This window comes from Acinonyx jubatus, chromosome A2, assembly GCF_027475565.1.
Source record: "Acinonyx jubatus isolate Ajub_Pintada_27869175 chromosome A2, VMU_Ajub_asm_v1.0, whole genome shotgun sequence".
Lineage (NCBI taxonomy): Eukaryota > Metazoa > Chordata > Mammalia > Carnivora > Felidae > Acinonyx > Acinonyx jubatus.
In genome coordinates this window covers 143,562,253-143,586,861 of record NC_069383.1, presented here as the reverse complement: position 1 = coordinate 143,586,861, position 24,609 = coordinate 143,562,253, and the positions used below count along the sequence as shown (strand labels likewise).

General features: G+C 48.5%; 1 protein-coding gene across 6 annotated transcripts in view; it reads left to right on the top strand.

The window, feature by feature from the left end:
- The window catches only part of CACNA2D3 (calcium voltage-gated channel auxiliary subunit alpha2delta 3), a 1,033,852-nt gene that overhangs the window by 170,664 nt on the left and 838,579 nt on the right, over positions 1–24,609 (top strand). For 4 of the 6 annotated variants that reach the window (XM_053220355.1, XM_053220353.1, XM_053220352.1 and 1 more), the window contains exons 1-2: positions 8,839–9,087; positions 9,750–9,831. In XM_053220355.1, the coding sequence (XP_053076330.1) occupies positions 8,966–9,087; positions 9,750–9,831 (204 nt within the window). In that variant the 5' untranslated portion in view covers positions 8,839–8,965. Of the gene's footprint in view, positions 1–7,474; positions 7,690–8,838; positions 9,088–9,749; positions 9,832–24,609 lie in introns of those variants that run through there. The other 2 variants (XM_053220357.1, XM_053220354.1) reach the window with 2 other exon arrangements.

The following is a 24,609-nucleotide window of genomic DNA, read 5'->3' as shown; positions in this document are numbered from 1 at the left end:
CCTTAACTTAAAACATTTCTCCTTAACTATGTGAATACTGAGATCTACTATGGAAATGACTCTGTTTATTTGACAACTTAGAATATTTGAATTAATTGGGCTATTTTCATGGGATGAGGGATCAACCCCTCCCCAACTCATGTTATAGAAAATGTTTAGATGCAAAATCATGATTGAATGAAATTGTTATCCAATGAAGGGACCTTGAAACTGTCTAAATGGTCGGAGGATTTAGAGTTCTATGTTCACAACAGGAAGTTACTGCCAGCTCTAGTCCGTGAGAGAGACAGAACCATAGACACTGAGCACTCAAAAACAGTGGCTAATTTCATCCACACTTACATTTGCCTTCAGAATATGTGAATGTGTTTTTTAATTTTTCTTAAGTTTATTTATTTTGAGAAAGAGAAAGAGAGAGGGCCTGCGTGTGTGAGCAGTGGAGGGGCAGAGAGAGAGGGAGAGAATCTCAAGCAGGCTCTGTGCAGAGCCCTACGTGGGGCTCTAACCTAAGAACCATAAGATCATGACCTGAGCCAAAACCAAGAGTTGGCTGCTCAACTGATTGAGCCACCCAGGTGCCCCTGTGTGTGTGTTTAAATAGATCACTTACCAACCTAAATGCATTTATTTATCCTATTTAAAAACCATTTTATTTTCCAAAGTGTAGCCTTACTGAATAGTGGGAGGAGTTATGGGCAGTGGGGAGGCTCACCTGGGCTGAGAAGTTGAGGGTGGATCATCCCCAAATTGGCTTCACGCACAGGTTTTTACAACATATATTTGAAACCTATTTCATGCAAACTTTCAAATATTATATTTATCTTTACTATAAAAGTTATGTAGCAGAAAACAATGCCCTTTTCGGATTATTGATATTCCTGGAATTTAAATACCTTATGTCCCCAAAACATGATCAGTAAAATAAATGTTATCACATGTAATAGAGATTTGCATAATTGCAATTCAGCATTTCAAAACCAGTTGTTATCAGTGAAAACAACTCACTGAGGGGAAAGCACAAATGTACGAGATGCCTTAGAGGTGGTGGGGTGGGGGTGGCACTGCCCATGCCACTCTACGGGCGGCACCTGCTGACGTGGTCATGTCCAGAGGACACGGATCACTTCCTCCACACAGGACTCAGCCCTGAGGAGGGACCTTTCCTCTCCCTGATCGTTCATTAGCATTGATGGGTCTTCTTTTGCTGCCTTATCATGATGTTGAAAATAGGTGATCACGCACAAGGTGTCTTGGAATACCTGTGTTGTTCATATGCTTCCTGTATTAATACCTCCAGACATACTGGCTTCTACCCTCCATGCTTTTTGTAAAGATTCAAACAATACCGAATTGTTGAAATTAGAAAGTGAAATCTTTCACAGTTTCCCCATCCTGTTGTCTAGAGGTAACCAGCATTAACAGTTCAGCGTGTGACTTCCCAGTGTGTTCCATGCTTACACACTCAGAAGGTTTATAATGATATATTTATACCCATACTTATATCTATACCTATATTTATGTTTTTTTAAAAAAAACAGAAATGGGTTTATACTACACACATTGTTCTATGACCTGGTTTTTTTCCCCTTTAATTTTTTTTAATGTTTATTTTGAGGGAGAGAGAGACAGAGTGCAAGAGGGGGAGGGGCAGAGAGAGAGAGGGAGATACAGAATCTGAAGCAGGCTCCAGGCTCTCAGCTGTCAGCACAGAGCCCGACATGGGGCTTGAACTTACAGACTGTGAGAGCATGAGGTGAGCCGAAGTTGGACACCTAACAAACAGCCACCCAGGTGCCGCTTTGTTCCCATTTAATACTGCCAATTATCATGGACAGCTTGCCATGTGGGCATGTCAGTTCACAGAAGTCACCTTGTCCTTTCTAACGGCTTTATGAAATTCCATTATATGATGATTAATTTAACCAGTTCCTATTTGATGGACACTTAGAAACCTTGTAATTTCTTAAGGTATTCTCAAAGAAATGGATCCAATCCTGGAAGGACATTTTCTTATATCCCTAACCTCCAAAAGTCAGTCTATGCCCTCTCTGAAAACAGGCAACTTTAGATTCAGATAATTAGAAGTGTGTCACGTGTGAACACTTCCCTTTTTTTCCTCCATTTTGCTCGAGGTTTGGGATGTAAAACAAAAGCAGAAGAGTAGCCATGGCGTGTGTTGCAACTGTTCCTTTAAGCGCTCCTTTTTCCACAGTAACATTCTTCTTTTGCCCAGAGAATGGTTGCTGAAAATCTGTGTCACTGCGTGTGCAAGTGTGGCTGTGTGAGTGTGAGGCCACCATTCCTGGGGATGACGGTAGAAGTTGGTTTAAAGGGATTTGCTCAGGGGTGCCTGGGTGGCTCAGTCGGCTGAGCGGCCGACTTTGGCTCAGGTCATGATCTTGAGGTCCATGAGTTCGAGCCCTGCGTTGGGCTCTGTGCTGATAGCTCAGAGCCCGGAGCCTGTTTCAGATTCTGTGTCTCCCTCTCTCTGACCCTCCCCTGTTCATGCTCTGTCTCTCCCTGTCTCAAAAATAAATGAAACGTTAAAAAAAGGGATCCGCTCAATTGAATGCTAGAACTGCCTTACCTTAGACTGCTTTTTGCAAAGAAGACAACTGCAAGGTTAGGGTTATTGCATTCACACGCACACTTACACATGCAGTCACATACATGGACAAAAAAATCGCAATTATGAGCTCACACAGGGGCGCCTGGGTGGCCCAGTCGGGTAAGTGTCTGACTCCGGCTCAGGTCATGACCTTGCGGTTTGGGAGTTTGAGCCCTGTGTCAGGCTCTGTGCTGACAGCCAGGAGCCTGGAGCCTGCTTCAGGTTCTGTGTCTCCCTCTCTCTGCCCCTCCCCAGCTCACACTCTGTCTTTCCCTCTCTCTCTCTTTCTCACAAAAATAAAACAAAAACAAACACAAAAACTCACACATACAATCACATACACATACAGGTACTCACACACAGTCACATAGATGACCCCCCCACATTCATACTTATACATTATATACTCATACCAAGACATTCTGTATGAACAGTCATGTGTATATATACATTATTTACATACACATTCTGTGTGTATATACATTATATGTAAAAACTATATTATATATTGTACATGTTATATATAATGCATATATAATATATGCTATATATCATATAGTATAAACACAGAATGTATATTTAATGTATGTGTGTGTGTGTGTGTATAGTATGTACATACACACATACACAGAATCACTTTAATCAATAAAAAGCTATGAGGGTTCACAGTGTACTAGGGGGTGGGGTTGGGATGGGCAGGGAGGAGAGAGCTGGAGGAGCACCCAGCCTTGCAAGCTGAGTTCATGCCCCTGAGTAGGAGGAGTGGACTCGCTGCCTCTAACATCTGTGGGCTGACAGATCATGAGGTTCAGGGGAGCTGTTGCATGGCCCGCTGATTTTTCTGGGTCCTTCCCTTCTCAGAGTTGGGAATGGCTCTTAAATTGGGGGGGTTCCCACATCTTGATGCAAAGTCCCCCCCCCGCCCATCCTTTGCCTTTTTCTTTGCTGTGGACTCGAGAGCCCTCCTTCTTTAGTGGGAGACTTAGAGATGTCTGAAAGGATCATCTAGTTTGGTTGAAGTCAGATGAAGTGGCCTTCACAGTCTACTCCATGGAAGGAACCTTGGCATAGTAAATGGACAGTATGTGAACAGACACTACCTTTCCCAAGGGCTGCATTTTAGACATATCCAAACTGCTCCTAAGAGCCGAGCACTCCTCTGTGCTCCCAGCGGTCCCCTTTGCACACATCCACACCCTGAGCAGCACTGTGGGGCTAGAAGTTAGGTCACTGTTGTATGGTAAATAGAATTTTGAAGACAACAAATAAGTTTCTTTCCTGTGATTGTTTAAAATACAGCATTCTGTATGGTGTTTTCCCAGTGTCTTTAGACTTTTGAGAAATCTTCCTTATCTCCCCTCTTCTTTGTCCAACCAGCATCCTCCCACAGAGATGTGACTGAGGAATTCTAAGAAAAACAGTTTCCTTGATTCTCTCTTTCGTAGCAAATCTAGTGCTTATTAAAAGACTCTGTGTCTTCGGTGAGGTGGATGCTACAGCCTGAGGAAGAAGGAAACAGGTGGGACCCAAGGAGAAAGGAATTTCAAGCTGACATCCATTCTAGCCATTCAGCTGATGTTTATGGAGCCCTCAAAGGCCTTGCTGAAGCCATTCCAGTCACAATGATGAAAAGTTGGACATGACCCACCCAATGGGCAGGCACAATGTAAACAAATAAATCACTCTATGGGTTATTGATAACTGCTAGGAAGAAAAATGGAGAAAGGTAAAAGCACAGAGTCATACGGGTGTGTGTGCGAGTGTGCCTGTATATGTTTCTCTTTACCTGGAGGGTCAGGAAAGTTCTCCCCACAGAGGGGATGTTCGAACCGAAGGCTGAGTACAGTACAAAACAGCCCTGGGGCCATCTGGGGAAGAGTGGTCCAGGCAGAGGGCATAGCACATGCAGAGACTCAAGGTGGGATCAAGCTCAGCGTTTTCCAGGAATTCCAAGGAGATAGGCGGGAGCACAGTAAGCAGTGGGGAGACGGAGGGAAAATGAGGCTTATGGAGACAGAAGTCAAGGGCCTTGGGGTCTTGGTTAAGAGTCTGCATGTTAATTTAAAACAGAAACCACTGGAGGATCTTGAGCAGGGAAATGCTTATGGTCTGATTTTTGTTTTTAAAAGAGGGCTCTGGCTACTGTAGAAAGAAGGAATGTGTTTGAAAGGGGGCAAGAGGAGAAGGGATGTCTTATTAGGGGTCAGTCACAGGAGTTTAGGGAGGAGATGATAGAGGTCTGGGCCAGGCAGTGTGGTGGGATGGAGAGATGTGTTCTGTGTGTGCAAGTGTGTGTGTGTGTGTGTGTGTGTGTGTGTGTGTGTGTGTGTCGGGGGGGGGGTGATGGTGAGCTGGAAGCTGGTCTTCAGCCAAGGGCTGAAGGAGTATAGTTGCATAATACTCCATTGTGTAGATGTATGTTTAATCGTGTACTAATAGCCAGTTGGGTTGTTTCTAGTCTTCTGCTCTTGGAGATAATACAGTAATGAAGAACTGTATATGGATGCAACTGACTAACTGTAAGATAAATTCCTACAAAAGGAATTGCTAGGTCAAAGGCTAATACATTTGTCATTCTGCACCTTCAGGGTGAAGTATTTTGTGTCCCTACCAGCAACATTACAGCCTTTCAGCAGGTGTCTGTTTCTGATCCAGAGCAATAGATCTTTACCCAGTTAGATCCAGCACCCTCTTTACCATCCTGATACGAAATTCTGAGACAATATCACCTATTCAGTCGGAATTAAAAAAAAATCAATATGATGATTTATCTGATAATATCGAAGAGAAATAAAAGTAATTTATAATAAAACAAGAGATGTTTCACTGTGTGAAACAGGCATGATTACACTGCAAGATGTTATAAAGTCATTAGAAGCTTGCACCTATATGCAGACTAACTGTGAATGCCACACTCAAGTGTTGACTGGTACAGATGTGCTCTGTTGGTGATTCAGGACCTGTGAGCACAGTTACCACTGGAGAAATGATTTTCCAAAATGGTAAAGCAAATACACACACACACACACACACACACACACACACACACCTCTGGCTAAGGTTCTAAACAAGACTGATGACAGCCTTCCCTTTACTTACACATCAGTTACATTTCTGGAAAATTTGGTGCTTGTTAAAACCACGCAAAAACTCCTTTGTATTTTTATATAAAATGAGTTTAGGTTCTAGATTCAGATAATGATGAGCAGGTTTTTTTCTTACCTGAATGTCCAGTGGGTCATTTCAAAGTCCTGTGGGACACAGGACAATTCTTCCTTGTGTGGGACTGTCTGCCCTCCATCTACTAAATGCCAACAGGATTCCAAGTCATTATGACAAATGGAAAACTCCCAAATGTTCAGTATGCCCCTAGGGGCAATGTTCCTTCCCCCACCCAGAACTGCTGCTTTGGGGTCTCCTCTGGAGTCTATTCCATATATCAGGACCAGGTGAACATTTCTAAAATTTTTCACCGTGTTTCACTTCTGTTCAAAGCCCTACAGCAGCTTGTTGTCATAGGACAAATACAGCATCCTCAGTCGAGGGGACAGAGTATGCAAGTCTGCCAGTGAAAAGTTTCATTTGGCTGGATTTAGTGCCTCAACTGAGAGCCGGGTGTTGAAATACAGGCTTTTGGGTGAAAATGGCAGGTGGGACCCAGTGCCTAATGCTGCACATGGTGCGTTGCAAGGTGCTCCTGGTTCCTTATTCTGATGTGGTACACAAACCCCAAATCTTTGTGACACTTCGAGCTCTGAATTTATTGGTAGCAGATAGTTTAAATATTTTTATTTTTGACAGAGTAAGAAATGTTTAGTGGGATTCATCTTAAACATATTGTGCATCATGCCGTTTAAGGTGGTCCATATTATAATAAAGTGATCCAAGGTTATAAATGTCAAGATGCCACCCTCCTGGGACCGTGATGCCCGGTGTGAGGGCTCCTCTCCTGGTTGCTCTCTAGTTGCCCAGAATGCATGTGAAGTTTGCCCAGGTCAGGGTGACAGAGCATAAGGACTTTATAAAATGTCATTGTGACCTTGGTGCCCAAGTGGCCCTTAATATAGTCCAGCAGTCCAAGGGTTGCTTACATATGACTCAGTTGTATTATTTTGCTGTGCCTCAATTTTCCCATCAGTTAATAGGGATAACAATACTATAGATGCTATGGGTACTTTTTCTTCATATGCGCTGTAGTTGACCTCTTGTTAAAGTTTATAGTTATGCATTTATGATTTAAATGCATAAGGAGGAAAGCCTGTCTCCCTCGCTAGGGCATCCACTCTGTGAGGCAGGTGTCATTTGTTCTCTACTGGATCTCCAGCACATATCCCACCACACAGATGCTTGACAGTTCACTAGTTGAGTGAGGGAATGCGTGAAGGTCTATTATCATATAGATACCATATACTTAACGGACTGGTGCTTTACTGTTGAGGGCTAATATGCTTCCCTCCTACCCTCATTCACTCATTCATTTAGAAAGAAGGCTTCTGGGGTCTGGCAGGGAAATGATTTTCTTCCAGGCCCCCATTTGAGCAGCAAAGCCATCCGGACCACTTGCCCCGGGGTCAGGCCACGCTTGGCTCAGTTTGGAACTGCTAGCACGCTTCCAATGACGGGAGGTGTGCACAGAAGCGGAGAATTCATTATAACCGGTTAGTCATCCGTGGAGTTTGTAGACGCTGCCCGTGGGCGGGACGCACCTGGCGTTTCCCAGGTGGGGCCTGTTCCCGGCGCCAAGCCACGGGTGGGAGCGCGACCGGCCCACAGGAGCCCTGGGTCTTCCCTCCCCGCGCAGCCAACTCAGGTCAAGCCCAGCATCTGCTGGGGTAACTCTCTCCAGGGGCCGCTGGGCCGGAGCACCGGCCTGGGTTCTCGCAGGGCACCCCCCGGGAGGCAGCCGCAGCCCACACTCACTCGCTCCCCCGCCGCCCGAGGGCGCGGAGGCTGGAGGCGACCGGCGCGCAGGAGCGCACGGCCCGGGTTGCGGAGGCACGCAAACTAGGCGCGCCCGGGCGGTGGACGCACCGGAGACCCCGCGGCGTCGGGAGCGCGCGGCTCGCCAGGGGCCACTCGAGGTGCGCTCGGCGGGTCGAGGATGACTCAGCCTCCCTCGGGTCGGTGTTCCCTGGCGGTCGGCGCGAGGGCCCCCCAAAGTTCCCAGTCACAGCCCAGATGTCGCGCGCGGGCCGGGGGCTCCGACAACTGGGTCCCGGTGGGAGCGGCCAGAGAGGCCGCGGGGGAGGCGGGGGGTCCTCTGGGCGCCCAGGGCTTCCCCGACTTCCTTTCGCCTCGCCACTTCTTTGGCGCGCAGCCTGAAAGCACCTCCGGCCCAAGGGGTGGGGGTCGGTGTGGGGGAGCGGGTGGCCTCCCGGCCTCAGGAGAGTCTCGCCTTCCCGAAATCTAGGGGGTCCGCCGGTCAGGAGGGACAGAGCGCCGCGGTGGCTTCCCCTCCCGGCCCTGAGAGTCCGGCCCCGCCGCCCGCCGCATTCGCGCGGACCCCGCGCTGCAGCGCGCTCAAGCGCCAGCGGCTCGGAAGCCCCGGCCCGGGCTCCGGGAGCCTCGGGGGCGGCCCCGCTGCGGCCGGAGCCCGAGCCCGCGCTCGCACGCCAGCGCCGCCCTCCGCGCCCTCCCCTCTCAGGCTCCGCGGCCGGGGGAGCTGCCGCGGGCGGCCACGCAGCAGTGCCCTCGCCGGGACCCGCGGAGCCCCCAGTCCCGTCCCCACTCCACTCCGCCGCGGGCGACCCCGGCCGCCGCCGCGAGCCCCGGCGCCTTGCTCACTTTTGCCTCTGCGCCCGCCCCTACCCTCCGGAGAATCCTCTGAGGCGTCGCGGCACGAGACCCCGCCGCCCGGGACCCCCCCCCCCCCCCCCCCCCGCTGCTCGGGCCGCCGGGATCGGGGGACGGCCCCGGGGCCAGCCCGAGAGTCGCGCCCGCGGCGGCGGACTGCGGAGTTGTAAAGAACTCGGCGGCCGCAGTGGCCGGGCGGGGCAGGGCGCGCTCCGCCGCCGCCAAGGACACTGGAGTTTGCGAGTCCCCGCCCGCGCGGCGCCTCCCGCCGGGGCCCGCCGGACTCCCCGGGGCCGCTGAGGCGGGGCCGGGCGGCCGCCGAGCGAGAGGCGCGGCTCTCTCCCTCCTCCCCCCGCCTGCCTGCCTCTCCCCTCCCTTCCCTCCCTCCTCCCCGCCCTCCCCCACCCCCTGCTCCTTTTTCTGCTCCCCAAGTGAGCCCGGCGCGCGAGAGGCAGGCGGGGCGGCGCGGAGCAGGCAGCCCAGCGCGCTCGCCCACCGCCCGCTCGGCGCAGCTCCCCGCGGCCGCTCCTGTCGCCGCCGCCGGCGCGTCGGAGGGAGCCCAGCATGGCCGGGCCGGGCTCGCAGCGGCGCGCGTCCCGGGGGGCCTCGGCGCTCCTCGCCGCCGCGCTTCTCTACGCAGCGCTGGGGGCCGTGGTGCGCTCGGAGCAGCAGATCCCGCTCTCCGTGTAAGTGCCGGGTCGTGCGCCGCCCGGGGAGGGGACCCGGCCGCCCGCGACCCGCCGTGTCCAAGTTTGGGCGCCTGCAGGTGCGGCCGGGCAGGACCTGCCGCCGGCGTCGGCCTCGCCTTTCGCACCTGCCTTACAGGACGGGCGTGGGGCGGCGAGGCTGGGGTGGGATGCTCTTGCCCCCTCTCTCGGGTCGGCGAGGGAGACCTGGAGAGGCTCACCTCAAGTGACACCTCCAACTTTGAAGCCTGTTTACCGAATCCAACTTCCACGGGCCGTTTATTTACTCCCTCTTTGCTATCTTGCCATCTCACTTCTTTTGGGGTGGGGGGATGGGTGGGTTTCTTCCGACTAGTATTTGCCAGGTGATCCCAGTTTGCGTGGTCCAGTTCTCGGGCAATTATTCACATAACCCCCAGTGATCTTTTTAGAGAGCTTGGGAGACTTTGCGCATTCTGAACTATGTGACCCCCCCTCGGGCCCCCTCCTGCGTTGCGCTCTGCAGTTTGGTGCTGGCAGTTTCTACCCAGGCGCTTTTTCTATCTTTTTTTTTTTTTTCTCCCCCTCCAGCGTTATATCGCCCGGCTCCTTCAGCCACAGCTCCGTGTGTGCGTGCGTGTTGACTGTGACACGGGTGTTACATTTGCCCTTTCTCCCTGTAGGGTGAAGCTCTGGGCCTCGGCTTTTGGTGGGGAGATAAAATCCATTGCTGCTAAGTACTCTGGTTCCCAGCTTCTGCAAAAGGTAAGGTTTCTGTGGTGGCAGGAAGCGATGATTTTTTCAGCACAGAAAATGGAGGCAGATTTAGTTTTCCAAACAAACGTGAACCCCGAGGAGCAGCATCAGTTATCAGAGGTGTCTCTGATCCCCTCGTTTCTTGGCAATGAAGTGTGCAATGACTTCTCCCCACCAACTGGTTATTTTTAGATGACACTTGATTCTAAACACAAAGAAAAGCGGGATACTCACTGGCACTGTCCTGGCTAGGGCTCAGAAACTGGGTGTTTTTGCATGGCTCTCCTTCTAGTGCCGGTATTGCTGTTACAGTGTGAGGGCAGATGCTTCTCTGGCCAAAAAATGCTAACTTCATCCAAGGGGCAGCGTCAGCGCCTGTTTTACGATGTCTTTCACCTTGCCTGCGTTGGAGACTGGGGTTCGGTGTGTCTGAGAAAGACGCTGCACTATTGTTTGTCATCCCTGCGGTTGTACAATCCCATTATTCCCCAATCATCTAGACCCACGGCTGGGATGCATTACATCATTACAGATAAGGAGAATGAATGTGGTTATCTTTCCACTCAGCTGCACTGCCGGGTAATAACCTATGAGAGTAGTCCACAAACTTAAGAAATTGGTCTGCGTCCATATAATTCTGGAGAGTAATGAGAACGGAGAATTGATTATTAGGCTTTTATCAGAAGCTGCATCAATTTTAATTCAAACAGGCAGTATTATGCTTAAAATTACCTTGTGAAATGTATGGTCCTTTGCCCTCCTCTCCAAGGAAGAAAAAGGAAAAATATAGGCTGGGAAGGAGAGATTACAGGGGTTAAAAGAATTTCAAGTTAACAAGTCAACAGGATTAATCCAAGTATTCTCTCAAAGATAGAAAATAAAAATTGGCCTTTAGGGGATAATTCTCTGAAAATGGGTACAAACAGCTTAAATTGTCAAGTTAACTTTTAAGCATTTTTAAATGTGCTTTTTGGGCCAATGTAACATATGTGTTATGCATGCTGCCTGGTAACCAAGTACGTATTTTATTTATGGCATTCCGCTTCAGAGAGTAGCGTTTTTGGGGACATTATATGAAACAGTTTGTCACATGAAATCCGAATATCGTAATAAGGCATCAGCCCACAATGGAATGAGGGAAGTTATTCTTAAAAATTGCCAATAGTCATATTCTTTGAAACCGTGAAAAAATTGTTTGCTCAACTCCGCTATTTGGGGAAGGAATCCATTGAATTATAGGCAGTTGATAAAAACTTGAGGCTACGATGTGCCTTTATGGAAGATGATCATTTACATTCCTGTGACCCACCTCTCCGTTTATAGGAATTGCGTCTTTGCTAGCATTCTTTTAACCTGGACCAGTCTGTATTCTGCTTTGGCATTTTGCCTGCGTGTCAGATGTTTTATGTGGAAAGTTTTGGACTGTTGCACTGCGTGTGTTGCATTGCTTATGTATTTTCCTTATGCTTTTAAAGAAGAGAACGTTTTGTATAACTTTAAAGAAACATTTTTCATCTGCATGTTGTAGTGCGGTTGTACCAACTCTGAAAGTATCCCTTCAGAGCCTGTGAATGTTTTGTGTGTGTGTGTGTGTGTGTGTGTGTGTGTGCTTACATATCTTTTATCTCACGTTTTGTAGAAGCGCATGAGATACGCTTTTTCCTTCTCTCTGAAGTTAGCACAGGCACTCGCACTCACATACGTGCTGCACAAAAGCCCATCAGCCATATTATTGGCCACTCTATAATAGCAAATTGGAAACAGCCAAAATGCTTCTCTTACCTTCTCATCAGCATCCTTTCTGATACTGAATTCACAAGCCTAGCTCTGCTTTTGTCATGTTTGCAGCTTGACAATTGTGTAATTATATCCAGCTGTTTATGGCTTTGTTGTCATTTCTTGCTGTTGCCTGGCTTTTTGTAATCTGATGCGAGGGGAAGGTGGGGTGTTGCTTGCCATTGGGTTCCAGGGTGCGTACCTGCTCTTGCATTTGGAATGCAGGCATCTGCTGAGGAGTCCTGAGATACCTATGGCTTTGGCTTGATAGGCAAGGACTTTCATGAATGATGGGCAGGCATGCCGGACAACTTGGGGGGCACTTTTGTAGGTACCTTTTGGTCATCTTGGCCCGTTACCTCCAAATATGACAGTGTTTTTTAAATTAGCAGAGAACATTGATTTTTGACAGTTCAGAGTATAGGAAGGTATAAGAAAGGTCTCAGGTGCTCAGAGTGTGGGAGGCATCAAATCGTTTGGAAAAGCAAGGAGACAGTTGCCTTTCTCTTGCTTATTTTCGAGTTTCTGCCCATGTGCGTGAAGAAACACTCTTCCAGTCAGAACTCTATGCACCCTTCCTTCACGTCACTTCATCCTTAATAATGAAGATACTTTCAAAATGAGTTAAAAAAAAAAAACTTGGCTGAAAAATGTGTGAACACTGTATTAAGGGTCTTCAAAGGTGACAATACCATGTTGCATAATGGACACTTTTGCATAATTACACTTTTAAGGCGTGGACATTTGAACTTGGTTTTCAGTTAAGTGGGTATACTGTATACCAGTGTATAATTTTACATGCTCTGTGTAGTTTCTCTAGTTGACGCTTCTTGTTGTGAATTAATGTAGTGTGTTCATTTTTAGAATGGGAGCTTAGTAATTTTTGCACTAGGGCAAAAACTTTACAAAACAGCTATTGTGAGTATAAGTTAAATAACAATTGGCCACTTATTTTAAGGTGTTTGGAGACTGGGAAAAGTGCCATTTTGGTAAGGCTTTTATTAGATAATATAATTTGAGCTGGTAGTATTATCACTGACTTCATCAGCATAAATACAAGTATTTAACAATGTACTTCATTGTCACGGCTTCAAGAAAGAGAGTATGTCCTCAGTTGTTTCTATGTTTAATACCACGGCTTTTGCTACTTTAGCTTATGATAATATGGTAGGTATTCTCTGCCAGAATTTTCCTCTTTTTTTTCCCCCCTGCTTTTTGTCTTTGCTGAGCACAGGAATAGCAGCCTATTAGTTTCTTAAGAAGAGGATATTTTTGAGTTTATAAGATGCAGTCATCGTGTTTTAGCAAAGTCGCGTGTTTTCAGTACGGAATGGAAGAACATGAGACTTGTATGTTGGGCCCGGAGTTAAGCTTGAGGGGTTTTACGGTTGTTACAGAACCATGGGCCCCTGCAAGGGAAGTCGTGTCGTGCTGCTGCGGGTCCGTATCCCTCTGTCCTAAGCCGGCAGGTACTGTAGACGTTTCGATTCACTTCAACTTTTAATTAACTTTCCTATTTGACGTACTTATGCCGGTATTCAGCTGCCTCTATCTTGCTTCATTTTCCTCAAAGAATGCACATTGTTTGTGTTCTTTTGGAGAGGTATAGTTTTATTACCTCTCTATTTGGGGATTCAGTGTGCAGCATTCCGGTGGGTCTGGTAACCTAGGCTGTTAAACTCGTGGGCTCCATGCTCCGAACATCCACAATACAAGGTTTTAAAGTGGTGTGATTCTCATTTCATCCTCCTTAGGAAGAATGTGGTTGAGGCTGGGTTTTTCATTCTATTTAGTACCGCATTCAGACAATGCTATGTTTATGGGAATGAAGGGTTCCAATTACACTTTCTAGAATTGTGATGATAAGTACACAGCGGAAATACAGGTACAGTATGTCTCTGTCTTTAATGCGAGGAAAATAATTGACATTTACCTTGGATGCCTCATGCAGCGCTTACCAAACATGCACTTCTTGGAATGCATGGCAAGGCTTTTGCGTCATCAACTATTTATTGAGAGGACGGCTTTAATACATAAACGTGATGTCTCTTTGCGCAAGACGGAGTCAGCAAAGTGAAAGGTTGGTTCTTTCACCCATTTTGATAATTATGACTTTTCATCAGCGTGGAGATCGATGGACTTTTAAATAATTGAAAAGGAGGATTCACTTGTCAGGAATTGGGTAGGAAGCCTGACGCGTGTACAGATTGCTTTTTAGGTTGGGGGGGGGTGCTACTTTGCTGAACATTTTTGTTGAGAAAACACAGTTGTTTGTCATTCTGCAAGATGAATGCATTCAGCCTCCACCGCCAGTGCTTTAATTCCCAACGCCACTTCAGCTACTGGACTTTTCTCTGGCAGATTATTTTTAAAAGCCTTGAAATCTCAGAAATGACAGATTTCAGTCTTTCAGGACACTTTACTGGTTTCATTATCCCAGTCACCAGAACATTAGTGGAACAGGGTGAACCAGTTGCAAGTCAGTGATATCTTACCCACGCATGTATCTAACTGCATTTGTGAACTCACACGCTGTCCTTTGCCCACCAGAGAAACTTCTCTTTGTATGGCTTTGCTAAATTTTTGTCTGAACTTCTTTTGTTCGTGTCTTTTTCTTCTTTTACGTTCTCTCAAAATTTCTTTGCTGCCAGATAGATTTCTGCTTTGCCTTTTCTTTCATTAGGAGCCGCTGCAGCCCCTGTGGCTGGATTTGCAGATGCTGGTCAAAATTAAGGGAAACGAAAATATAGGCATTATTTTCTTGTCGGAGGCAAACTCAGATTTTTATTTCAGTGTGGTTATAATTTTGATCAATTACTATGGCGATCTCATTCTGGCTCTTTATTTCATTTTATGTTTTATCTTATTCTAATACCAGGGTGCTTTTAGGCAAGCACGCGAGTACTAAATCACCTAATAATTATGAAATCTGTGGGGCACGTGCAAGCACAGTTGGTGTGTCCATTTTGTGGTGAAGACCTAGCCATGTATGAGGACGAACAAAAGTAAAAGAGACGTGGAATCATTACCCCAAGCACCTGTGGGCCCACCAGGTGTTTAGCTGTCCTGCAGCCTGGAGCACATGGTCCCAGGAGTGCAAGTTTGAGGTTTGAGCCCTTTTCAGTCTTTGATTGATCCTCAGTTGGTGGTAGTGCTCACACTTAGGTTGATCAATACGTGACTTGGTGCGTTGGGCTTACTTAAAGAAGCGTATATTCTCACCAAGATCTTTTGTGTCCTGTCTGCTATTCATCCAGATTTACCGTCATAGATGGCAACAAATGGACTTCTTCTTTGTCCGTGTTCATGTCGGTCAGGGGTCCTCCATGTTTCGCAGTCACAGTGCTAATTGAAATGGTCCTCCTCGGCGGAGACCCACAGCATCTTCTAGACAGAGGCTTTGAACAGATTCTGTGCTCCCTGGGACGCTCTGCTCTGACTGGGATGTTTGCTGTGGCTGAGACAGAGAAAAGATGAAATAAATGCTGTAAATGCCAGCCTGTGAATTAGCATCTGAGATCCTTTTAATGCAACTTTTATACAAGAGACGTAATGGCCTATGTTTTATCTCGAGTGATTGCAGTCATGCTATTGCGTATCATTCAGAAAGAGACAGAGTTCCCCACGTCAGGCTTCCGGAAACACTGGTGGAGTCTTTATCAGCCTTCTTTGGTTCATTAAACAAAAGTTAGCGTCTCCTTCAAGAGAAGGAAATGATATAGAGGAAGAGGAGGGCTGCTTGATTTCCTGTGATTTTCCTGAGTATTTAGTGACCAGCAGACTGAGGTGGTTGTTCCTGAAATGTAAAGCCAGTCTCAGAGACCCCTCTGTGATACAGTCCTCTGTCTGGACCACAACCCCCCGCCTTGACAGATTAGGCATCTGCATCGCTGATATTTTTTAGGGGATTTCTGTGTGTGTAGCCAGCATGTCTGCTTTTCAGAAGAAAGTTATTTTACGGATACAAACTATGAGAAGAGTCCAGTGTGTTACCAATAAATGGTAAACATTTCAGTGTCCATTTGCTTTGGACATCCACCACTCATTAGGTGCTCATTCCAAGGCTGTTTAAATAAGGCGTTAAATGTATAATGTGTATTAAATGTGTATTAAATTTGTATGTTGCATACCTTCCTGGTTACCCCAAATCAAGATTATGGAAATAAACAGCTCAGAAGCCAAACTATTAATGGGCATTTCAAGGACATATTGGAAAGGAGAGCATTATCGTTTGACAAGAAATAGATGGCCATTTCTTTGTGCACTTCAGAGTGTTTATCTTGGCACCTGATACTGGAGAACAGTAGCCTCCGAAGGTTAAAAGAGCTGTTATCCATGTAAATGATCTGGACAGGCAAGCTGGGCAGGGCCGTAAGTGGCTGTGGGTTCACAGAGCAGACCTCTGGTTATCCGTTGTAGGTGAAGCCAGTTGATATTCAGGGCTCGCACATGTCATTACCATTACACTTATTAGCTTCGTGCATGCGTGCATATGCCCGTGAAAATGGATGCTGCTTATCACAGATTGTGCCAGATGCCGCCTGCTGATGGAGAAGACCACTCTTGTCCTCTCGGGCTGCCAGAGAGTGTGGCTTGAGGGACCCCACCAGGGTGCTGGGACAGAGCCAGTCCAGCTGGCACCTGAGATCTTGTAGGCAGCTGGAAGCTGAGGATCTTCTGAGACCAGGACCAGCTACATAATTTGCAGGGCCCAATGTGCAAGGGAAATATGGGGCTCCTCCTTCAAACACTAAGAAGAATTTAAAGATGATGACAGCAGAGCATTAAAGCACAGGGCCTGTTGGGTGCTGGGTGAAGTCCTCTACGGGGCAGGCCGTCCTCATTTCGGCTTTTTCTTTTCCCTGCTGGGTAGTTCGTCCTCTCAGCCTACTTGAACGTTCGCTCCCGCCACAGGCTAGAAGGTGTCCTTTGCCCGTCTTTGTTCATCCTCATTAATAGGTGGAGAGCATGGAGCATTTTCAGAGACGCACTCCTTTGGAGATGCAGTGTTGGTAAAGGAAAGGTCACTGGCCTCGGAGCCCCGGCATTTGTCTTTTTATCTTTTCTGTAGGCGTTTCCTGAGTGGATTTGGGCAAATTGCTTAATCTCCTAGTAAAGACAGGTAGCGTCCACTCTGCAAGTCCCGCATTCCAGGTATTGTGATAAGTACTTCACATGTGCCATCCGCCATCCCTAAGTTCTCCCAGCGACCGAATGAATCAGGGACTACCATTCACCCCATTTTACAGATCTGGAGCTTGAGGTTTACTGAAGTTAAGCAGCCTTTCCAAGGTGATGGAGTGTGCTTACCTGGCCGCTGTGCTGGAGTTTCCCTTTGACCCTGTGTGACCTTTTTCAACCTCAGTTCTTGTTTGAAACAACTGTGGCTAATCCCTGTGCTTCTCCACCTCCTGGGTGTCTGGGAGGATTAAATGAGGTAACAGCTGAGAAGTTACTTCAGGAACTGAAAGCCTCGATAAGAGCAGAGAAGACAGGTGTAGAGTCAGAGGGACTGGGATTGGAGTCCCAAATCTGCCGTTTCCTAGCTGGGTTGCCTCGTAGTTTAACATTTCTGAACCTGTACCCTCAAACGTGAAAGGAGACCAGCACCTTCTACGTTGTAGGCTGTAGTGAGGATTAAATGGAATAAAGTGCAAAAAACACTTAGCATGGTGCCTGGTATGGGAAAGCCTCACGGCAGGGATTGGTTGAGGTCATGATTGGTTGCATGATATGAATAGAGGGTCTTCAGGTAACCTTCCCTGAGCATCCGTGGGGCCTGGCTCACAGATATGTGTGACTCAATGAGCAAGTGCACGAATGGGTGGGTGAGTGCTGGGTGCCAGCATGTTGGCAGGTGATCCCACCTCCCACCTGACGGGGATAAGCTTGTGGACCCCAGCGGGAAGAGGCTATGTGGAGGCAGCCTCCCCCCAGACATGCCCTCCTCTCCTTGAGGTCAGCTCTCTTCTCCCTGAGGGTCATGAGTGGAACCCCTCACACATCGGGCTTGAAGAACTGCCTCAGGGTCTCCCTGTTACCTTCTTCCTGGCTCACCCTGCTGTGGGGGCAGTGGGTCAGGCTGAGGAGTGGCTGCCTGTGCCCCAGTGTTCAGGGTGTGGCTAAAGCCATAGGAGAGCCCAGGTGCCCAGCGATCCTCTCGCTGGGGCGGGGGGGCACATCCAGGAGCCAGCCATGGACACTCATTGATCCGAATGCCCTCTCGGAGAGCATTCCAAGTATTTCCTCCCACCTGCTAGACTTCTCCCAACAGCTTCCTAGGTGGTGGCCCTGGAGACCAGCAGGGGACAGGGCACCTCACTGGGCAGGGGGTCTTTCCTCCTGTCAGGACAGGGAGGTGCAATGATGCATGGGGACTGCCATCTGCCACCAAGTCGCAGGAGGCACTGAAAGGCATTCTGTGTCCCTTGGCCCTTCCCACTGGCCCTGCCTGCCTATGTTTTAGAGCTTGCTTGGCACATCCTGTTGTTGTGTTTGCAGTCCTCTGCTGGTCTCCTTGAAGATGTTGAAGGAGTGACGCGGGCCACCCTGGTTTGTACAGACATAGGCACCAACACTTGGAAGTCATGGTGGGGGGTGCTATTGTAGACGCGTAGCTTTAGAAAATTGTTTATGCACGCAGCCCTTGTAACCAGCAGTGAAAATCAGTAAGAAGTCGGGCATGAAGGTGAACATGCAGAAGCTGTGGTAGTTCCCCTTGGGCCAGGTAGTTCAGAAAAGTGCCCAAGCACCATTCGTGCCCAGAAATGTTACAGAACATCAGAGTGTGACAGCACCAGCAGCTTCTTGAAATCCACCAAGGTCATAACCAGCTTAGGTAAACAGATGGTTGATGGGGGCTGGATAGGAAGGAGATGGACTTTTTTTTTTTCTTCTGAGTGCTCACGAGCCAAGCGTTCTTTGTATGAAAGCAGATCATGTAAGGCATCTGATGTGGTCCTTAGTTCTCCTGGAGGCGGCCCACCTTACCGCCACTCCCAGGTGGGGCTTGTAGCTCAGCTGGCCACGCGGTGAGGCTGGGACTCACATGGGTTCATGTTGACCCCCCCAAGCCTTTGACTTTCCTTTACAGCACATGACGGCTGTGTGGGATCAGCCCACCTGAGCACATGCTTCGGCGGGGTCTGCAGGGCCACAGCAGGATGAGAAGGGCTGGGTAGGTGGGGATGCCAGAGGCCTCGTGTGTGCTTGGGTGGGGTTTCGAGATATTTGCTCTTTGGGCAGCGAGGCCAGGAAGGGCTCTCTGACCTCCAGCGTGGGCTGTGCCTTCCGTGGGACAGAAATGGTTCCTAGGGGAGCGTGGGCAGGGTTGGCTGGTCTGGCCCTGGCTGGCAGGGGGGAGGTGGCAGTGTCGGACACCTTAAGGCCTCTTCTCAGCCTGGAGGGCACAGCTGCCAAGGAAGAGAGTGACCTTGTGGGATCCCCAAGCAGTATGCAGTCTCAGCTAAGACAAGAGGACTGAGCAGTTCTGCCAAAACCGGGGAGCATTTACCTCCATGTTTTCCCTGAAAAGTCAAACCTGCTCTTCATCTCTTGGCTCAGGTCTCTAAATATGGCAAATGTGGTATCATATACTTACTGATTTGACATATTTTCCTGAGACTTTGGTGTTTTGCATTAAAATGGAGTGAAAGGTGTAATTGGCCTGTGGAATTGCCCTGAGTCTAGACCTTCCCCTGATATAAACTTGACCCTGCATTTCCTTCTTGACAGCTGCTCACTCTTGGCTCCCAGGAGGGAGCCAAGTGTCTGGTTTTAGAAAAATCTAGATTTCTATTACGATGAGCTTGAGCAGCTGAAAAGAGATTTTTAAAAAGAGCACGGGCTTTGGAGCTGAATTCTGCTCTCCCTGTCACTAGTTTTACCTCCCTGGGCCTTTGGTTTGCTCACTGGCAAAACAGAACTAATAATAAAAGCACCTATGTCATAGGCATTGGGGAGGATTGGATGCTATAACCCACACGAAGTGTTTGGAACAATATGTGGCACATGGGAAGCCTCACTGCCCTGGCTTCTCTTGTTTGTAGTGTCCCGCCTCATTTTTAACGAAGAGCAGGAGAGACTTCAGGAATTTTAGTCACTTTGACCCCATGATGAGTTCATAAAATTAAGACAGCATATGGCATACGCATTTAATGCAACAAAGGCACCATTGCAAACAAAAGCATTTATTATGTCCCCAGGGAGGTGGATTGCTTTTGCTTTCTTTCCCGAATTCTTCTAATCTAGTCCCTCATACAGTAAAGGTGGGAAGTTTTGGGACACAAGTTTGTTCTTGCTATAACATTGTACTGTAATTTGCAAAGCAAGGGGAGACTCAGAAACACCGGGCAGGGCTTTGGCTCTTTGTACCTGCACCATCCGTAATGTCTTTTCTATTGCGCTTTGTTGAGGCAGAGGCGGAAAAATAGTGTAAAAAGAACAACAGGTGTGGGAGGCAATAAATCCATTGGAAGTAGGTAGTCTTTGGCCACGAGTCATAACATACAGCTTTACTCTTAGCCTCCTACCACTTTCCATTATCGGTGAAATTTCTATTAACACAATATGATTACATTATGTGCAAACAGCTCAGTGGGCATAGGTTTTTGCCCCACTGACAGTCATGTGGCTTCTTGGATGGTAATGCTAAAGTTTGAATATTCTTTTTTCTCAATTTTGGCCTGTGCCCCTGTCAGAATGCTGTGCTTTTGTACACCAGCACAGAGGACACTGTTTAAGGGACTCGCTGTCAGGCAACCAGTCAAATGCACGCGTGTGTGTGTGTGTGTGTGTGTGTGTGTGTGTGTTTTAATATACATGGGCTATTTCCCTGTGTAGATTAAAACTGGTGTCTACTTTAAAATCTCAAGATCGGTGGCCAAGTGTGAGTATTTCTGAATATTAGGAGTCACTTGGTCACCCTGAAATAAGATGTAATCCTCTCAGGAAAGGGCTCACAGCTCACTAATCTTTTGAAAAAAGCCAGTGATATACATTTGCCAGAACAGGAATTTCAAAATTATGGAGCCACAGCTGGATTTTCTACTTAAATTGCAAGATTTTCAGTTTTTGTGTGAAACAAATACCCTATGAATGTTAAAAATATATAGACTTGGAAAGAAATCAAGGGATTATTGATTGAAAACTTTTTTTAAAAAAATGTTTATTTATTTATTTTTAGAGAGAGTGAGCGAGAGAGAGAGCGCGAGAGAGCACAAGTAGGGGAGAGGTAGAGAGAGAATCCCAAGCAGGCTCCACACGGTCAGTGCGGAGCTCCATGTGGGGCTTGAACTCAAGAACTGTAAGATCATGACCTGAGCTGAAGTTGGACGCTTAACCGACTTACAAGGGAGGCGGTTGGTCTTGGGAAGGCAGAGATGTGTTGGTGAAAGTCTGGATCTGAGTCAGGCTAATCCAGATTTGAATCCACTGCTACCACTGACTAATCATATGACCTTGACGAGTCAGTCATTGAACCTCACTGTTCTTATCTGTCAAATGGGTCTAGGGTGGAGTTGGGAAGTCCAAATGAGAAGATGTACACAAGATGCTTAGCAATAGTGGCTCACAGGAAGCGTTTGGAAAAGGTGGGCTGTTGTCACCATTCCCCAGGAGCTGCTCCCGCATACCTGGGCCTGCTGGCTGCTAGAGATAGTGGTTTGTCCACTTGGGGGAGTGCTGATATCGGGACACTGGAGGCCTTATTCGGAGACCTCCATTGAAGCTGCTCACTGCTGAGCTCCACAAGGACGTCTTAGAAAGTGATCATAATACTGATACAGGTGATTTGTATGTTGTGCCATGTGCTTCATTTGCATTATTTAATGCCTCGCAACCACTCCTGAGGTCGGTTCCGTCACCACCTCCATTTTAGAGATGCAGAAGCCAAAACAGAGAGTGTAACTTTGCCCCAGGTTCCCCAGCTCCAAGTGGCAAAAGCAGGCTTAGAACTTGGGTCTTGTGAGTCCTGTTCAGGTGCATGGGCTGGAGCATCTGGGTATTTCTAGGACCAGCATGTTTTGGTCCTAGCCTGGTATTGGCTCATTTGGACAGTTGGTGGAAGCTTCTTCCTCATCCTTAATGTTTCCCCTTTGGAATTTTTAGTGGATGCGTTGTCGTTTGCTTTCATAATACAGAATTTAAAAAGGAGCAACAGGGGTGCCTGGGTGGCTCAGTCGGTTAAGCGTCCGACTTCGGCTCAGGTCATGATCTCACGGTCCGTGAGTTCGAGCCCTGTGTCGGGCTCTCTGCTGACAGCTCAGAGCCTGGAGCCCGTTTCAGATTCTGTGTCTCCCTCTCTCTCTGCCCCTCCCCTGTTCATGGTCTGTCTCTCTCTGTCTCAAAAATAAATAAACGTTAAAAAAAATTAAAAAAAAGACATAAAAAGGAGCAACAATGAGGGAAGGGCTCAGTAAGCCTTCTAGCTTTCTAGTTTCCTCTTTTATTATAATGACATGATGCTGCTTGTCTTTTGATTTCCTTTGAGGGTCAGCCAGCCCTCTCCACATCAGGTCTGACTCTTAAGAAGCCTTTCTGAGAATCTTCATTGAATTTGGCTCAGTTTCCCTTTTTGTGTTCCCCATTATGGAAACGGATGATCCTGTGGAAGAGCCTGCTTGGGCTCCAGGACCCTGGTACGAGATGGATCTGCTTGGAGCCTCAGTGTATCCCTTCTTTGCTTCACTTCTGGCCCTTGGGTTCCTTACCTGTAAAATGGGGTCATGGTGAGAATCACCTGTGTTGGCATGTTCGCAGTTTTAGTGCCCAATAGATTTCACCTCCTTGGTTTTTGACGTGCTCATTCTTTGTCTATCTTTCCTGGGTATTTGTTGGTGCTCCCCGCCCCCCCCCGGAAGGAACAGTTCTGTTTTTCTGCTTGATTGACAACCAGCTTGAAGGCCACAGCCCTTAGACCCACTAGGGTCAGTTTTATTTTGCATAGAATGAGTCTGGAAGATCTGTTCATGCCCCTGGCAGCCCTGGGGATATGCAATATCCTGAGGATCCCTTATCTCTTCCTGTGGGGAGTGTCAAGAAGGAGGCAGGTAACTAGACCTTAAATTCTCCAAGGGCAGACTTGCTCTTTTTGATGGGAGAGGCACTTAGCACAGAGCTATCTTTAGGGTGGGGTTCAGGGGTTGTTGGCGGAATGTACAGATTAAACAAAGGAAGAACCTTGCCGGGCCTTTTTTTCTGGTGCTCACATGCTGGGGATCAGAATAAGAACACTGTTGAGCGCAGGCCAAGAACTAGGTCCTTCACATCTCTTTCCCCATTTACTCTCTCGTACTGGGTTTTACGAATCCTCAGCATCAGGCGTGGATGCCGCAAAAAGTCGGGGGCTGCCTCCTGGCTGCAGCAAGCCAGCTCGGAAGCCCTGCAAGCAGGTCCCTCGCCCACAGCCCTCTTGGTGCCAGCAGGCACTGCCAGACATCCGAGCCAGCTGGTCCTCACTTCTTCCAGCCTGCGACCCCCTCGCCCCTGGGGAGCATCCCCGCCGCATCCCGAAAACACGGCCGTGTCTCGCCCAGAAGCCTCCTTACCAGGCTGAGGGGTCCCGGCACCTCTGCAGCGCCAAGCCGAGCAGCTGCGGCGGGAGGACCGCAGTGCCGGGCGGGTGCACGAAGAGCACCAAGCGAGACTGATGGGGCCTCCGCCGCAGCCGCCACCATCAACCTGGGGGAGGCAACTCGGCGAAGGCAATTAGGAAGCTGCTGCAGCTAATTCCATGAAGTGCTCGAATGCCACATTCCCAGTGACATTAGGGACAAATGTGAATTGTAATTTCTATCCCTTTCACCTTCTCTGAGGCCCTGCCGGTGTCAGGATGCTGCACAGTGTTTGCTGGGCTTGGTTTCTCCTTCTCCTTGCGGGTTTCTTTTATTTTGCATGTGTTTGTTTATTTGTTTGCCTATTCTTTACATCACCGGGACTGGGTTTCTGAGTGTGCGTCGTGGGCGATCGGGAGCTTATTGTCCGCTGCATGTAACCGCAGCGTCCACAGGGCAGCATTACCCGCTCTCGGACGGCGTCCTGGCTGCAGCCTGCATGGCTGGTCCCCCCACCTCCCTGTACGAAGGCAAGGCACGGTGGGAGAGGCCAGACAGCCAGGCGGGGTTATTTGCATTTGCTTTTGAGTCCTGAAGGTGCGGTTGTCTGTTCTCGTCCCCAGGCCTGGCCCGCGGATATGCTGAAAGCTTGCACCAAGCACAGCCCCTCTGAGATTAGGGGAGCAGCTGGTTGGGAAGTGGGAATTAAATTACGTGGATTTAATGGAGGGGCAGTTTTGTCAGAAGATGTTAAGCTCCAGCCCACTTCCCCTAGTATCAGGTCCTACACTATTGCATTTCTCAGGCTTACGGAGGGGTTCCCGTCCAGCTCCTCCTGGGACATCACTCTGCGGGGAGGCTAGGAGGCTGCCTTGGGTGGTCTTTGCTCCTGTGTCACATCACACCTGGGATTTGCCGCGTGGCACGCATTGACCATAATCTGACGCCTACCTCCTACCTTCATGCTGAGTTGGACTACTCAGAAGGGCATGAGCTCCAAGCTGTGGGGGGGGGGGGGGTTCCAAGCTTGGGGCACATCTTGGGGACCAGTCCCTCCAGCCCTGGGTGCTTGAGCCTGGTGGCATGGCCCATGTCACAGTGAATCCAGAATGGGCCAGGCCTGGAGCACTGGCGTTTTTACTGCCAGTTCGTATATTGATCAGAGCGTCGAGACCACAGAGGGAAGGAAGGCTCCACGTCCCACAATGGGCTCCTTGGAAGATGGAGAGAGACAGCCTCTAGCCTCAGCCTGGCCCACGCCTGTCCAAGCTCCACCGCTGGACCCCGCAGGAAGCCTGTTCTTGTGCGGCCTCTCCTCTGATCCAGCCACGTGTAGGCCTGAATTTCACGTAGAGGAAATGTTCCCTTAGTGTGTCTGTTTTTAACTGCCCAAATATTTTGTCCCGGTGTATCATGGGGAACATTCCCCTTAATAGTACAATCTATGTTAAATGAAGGG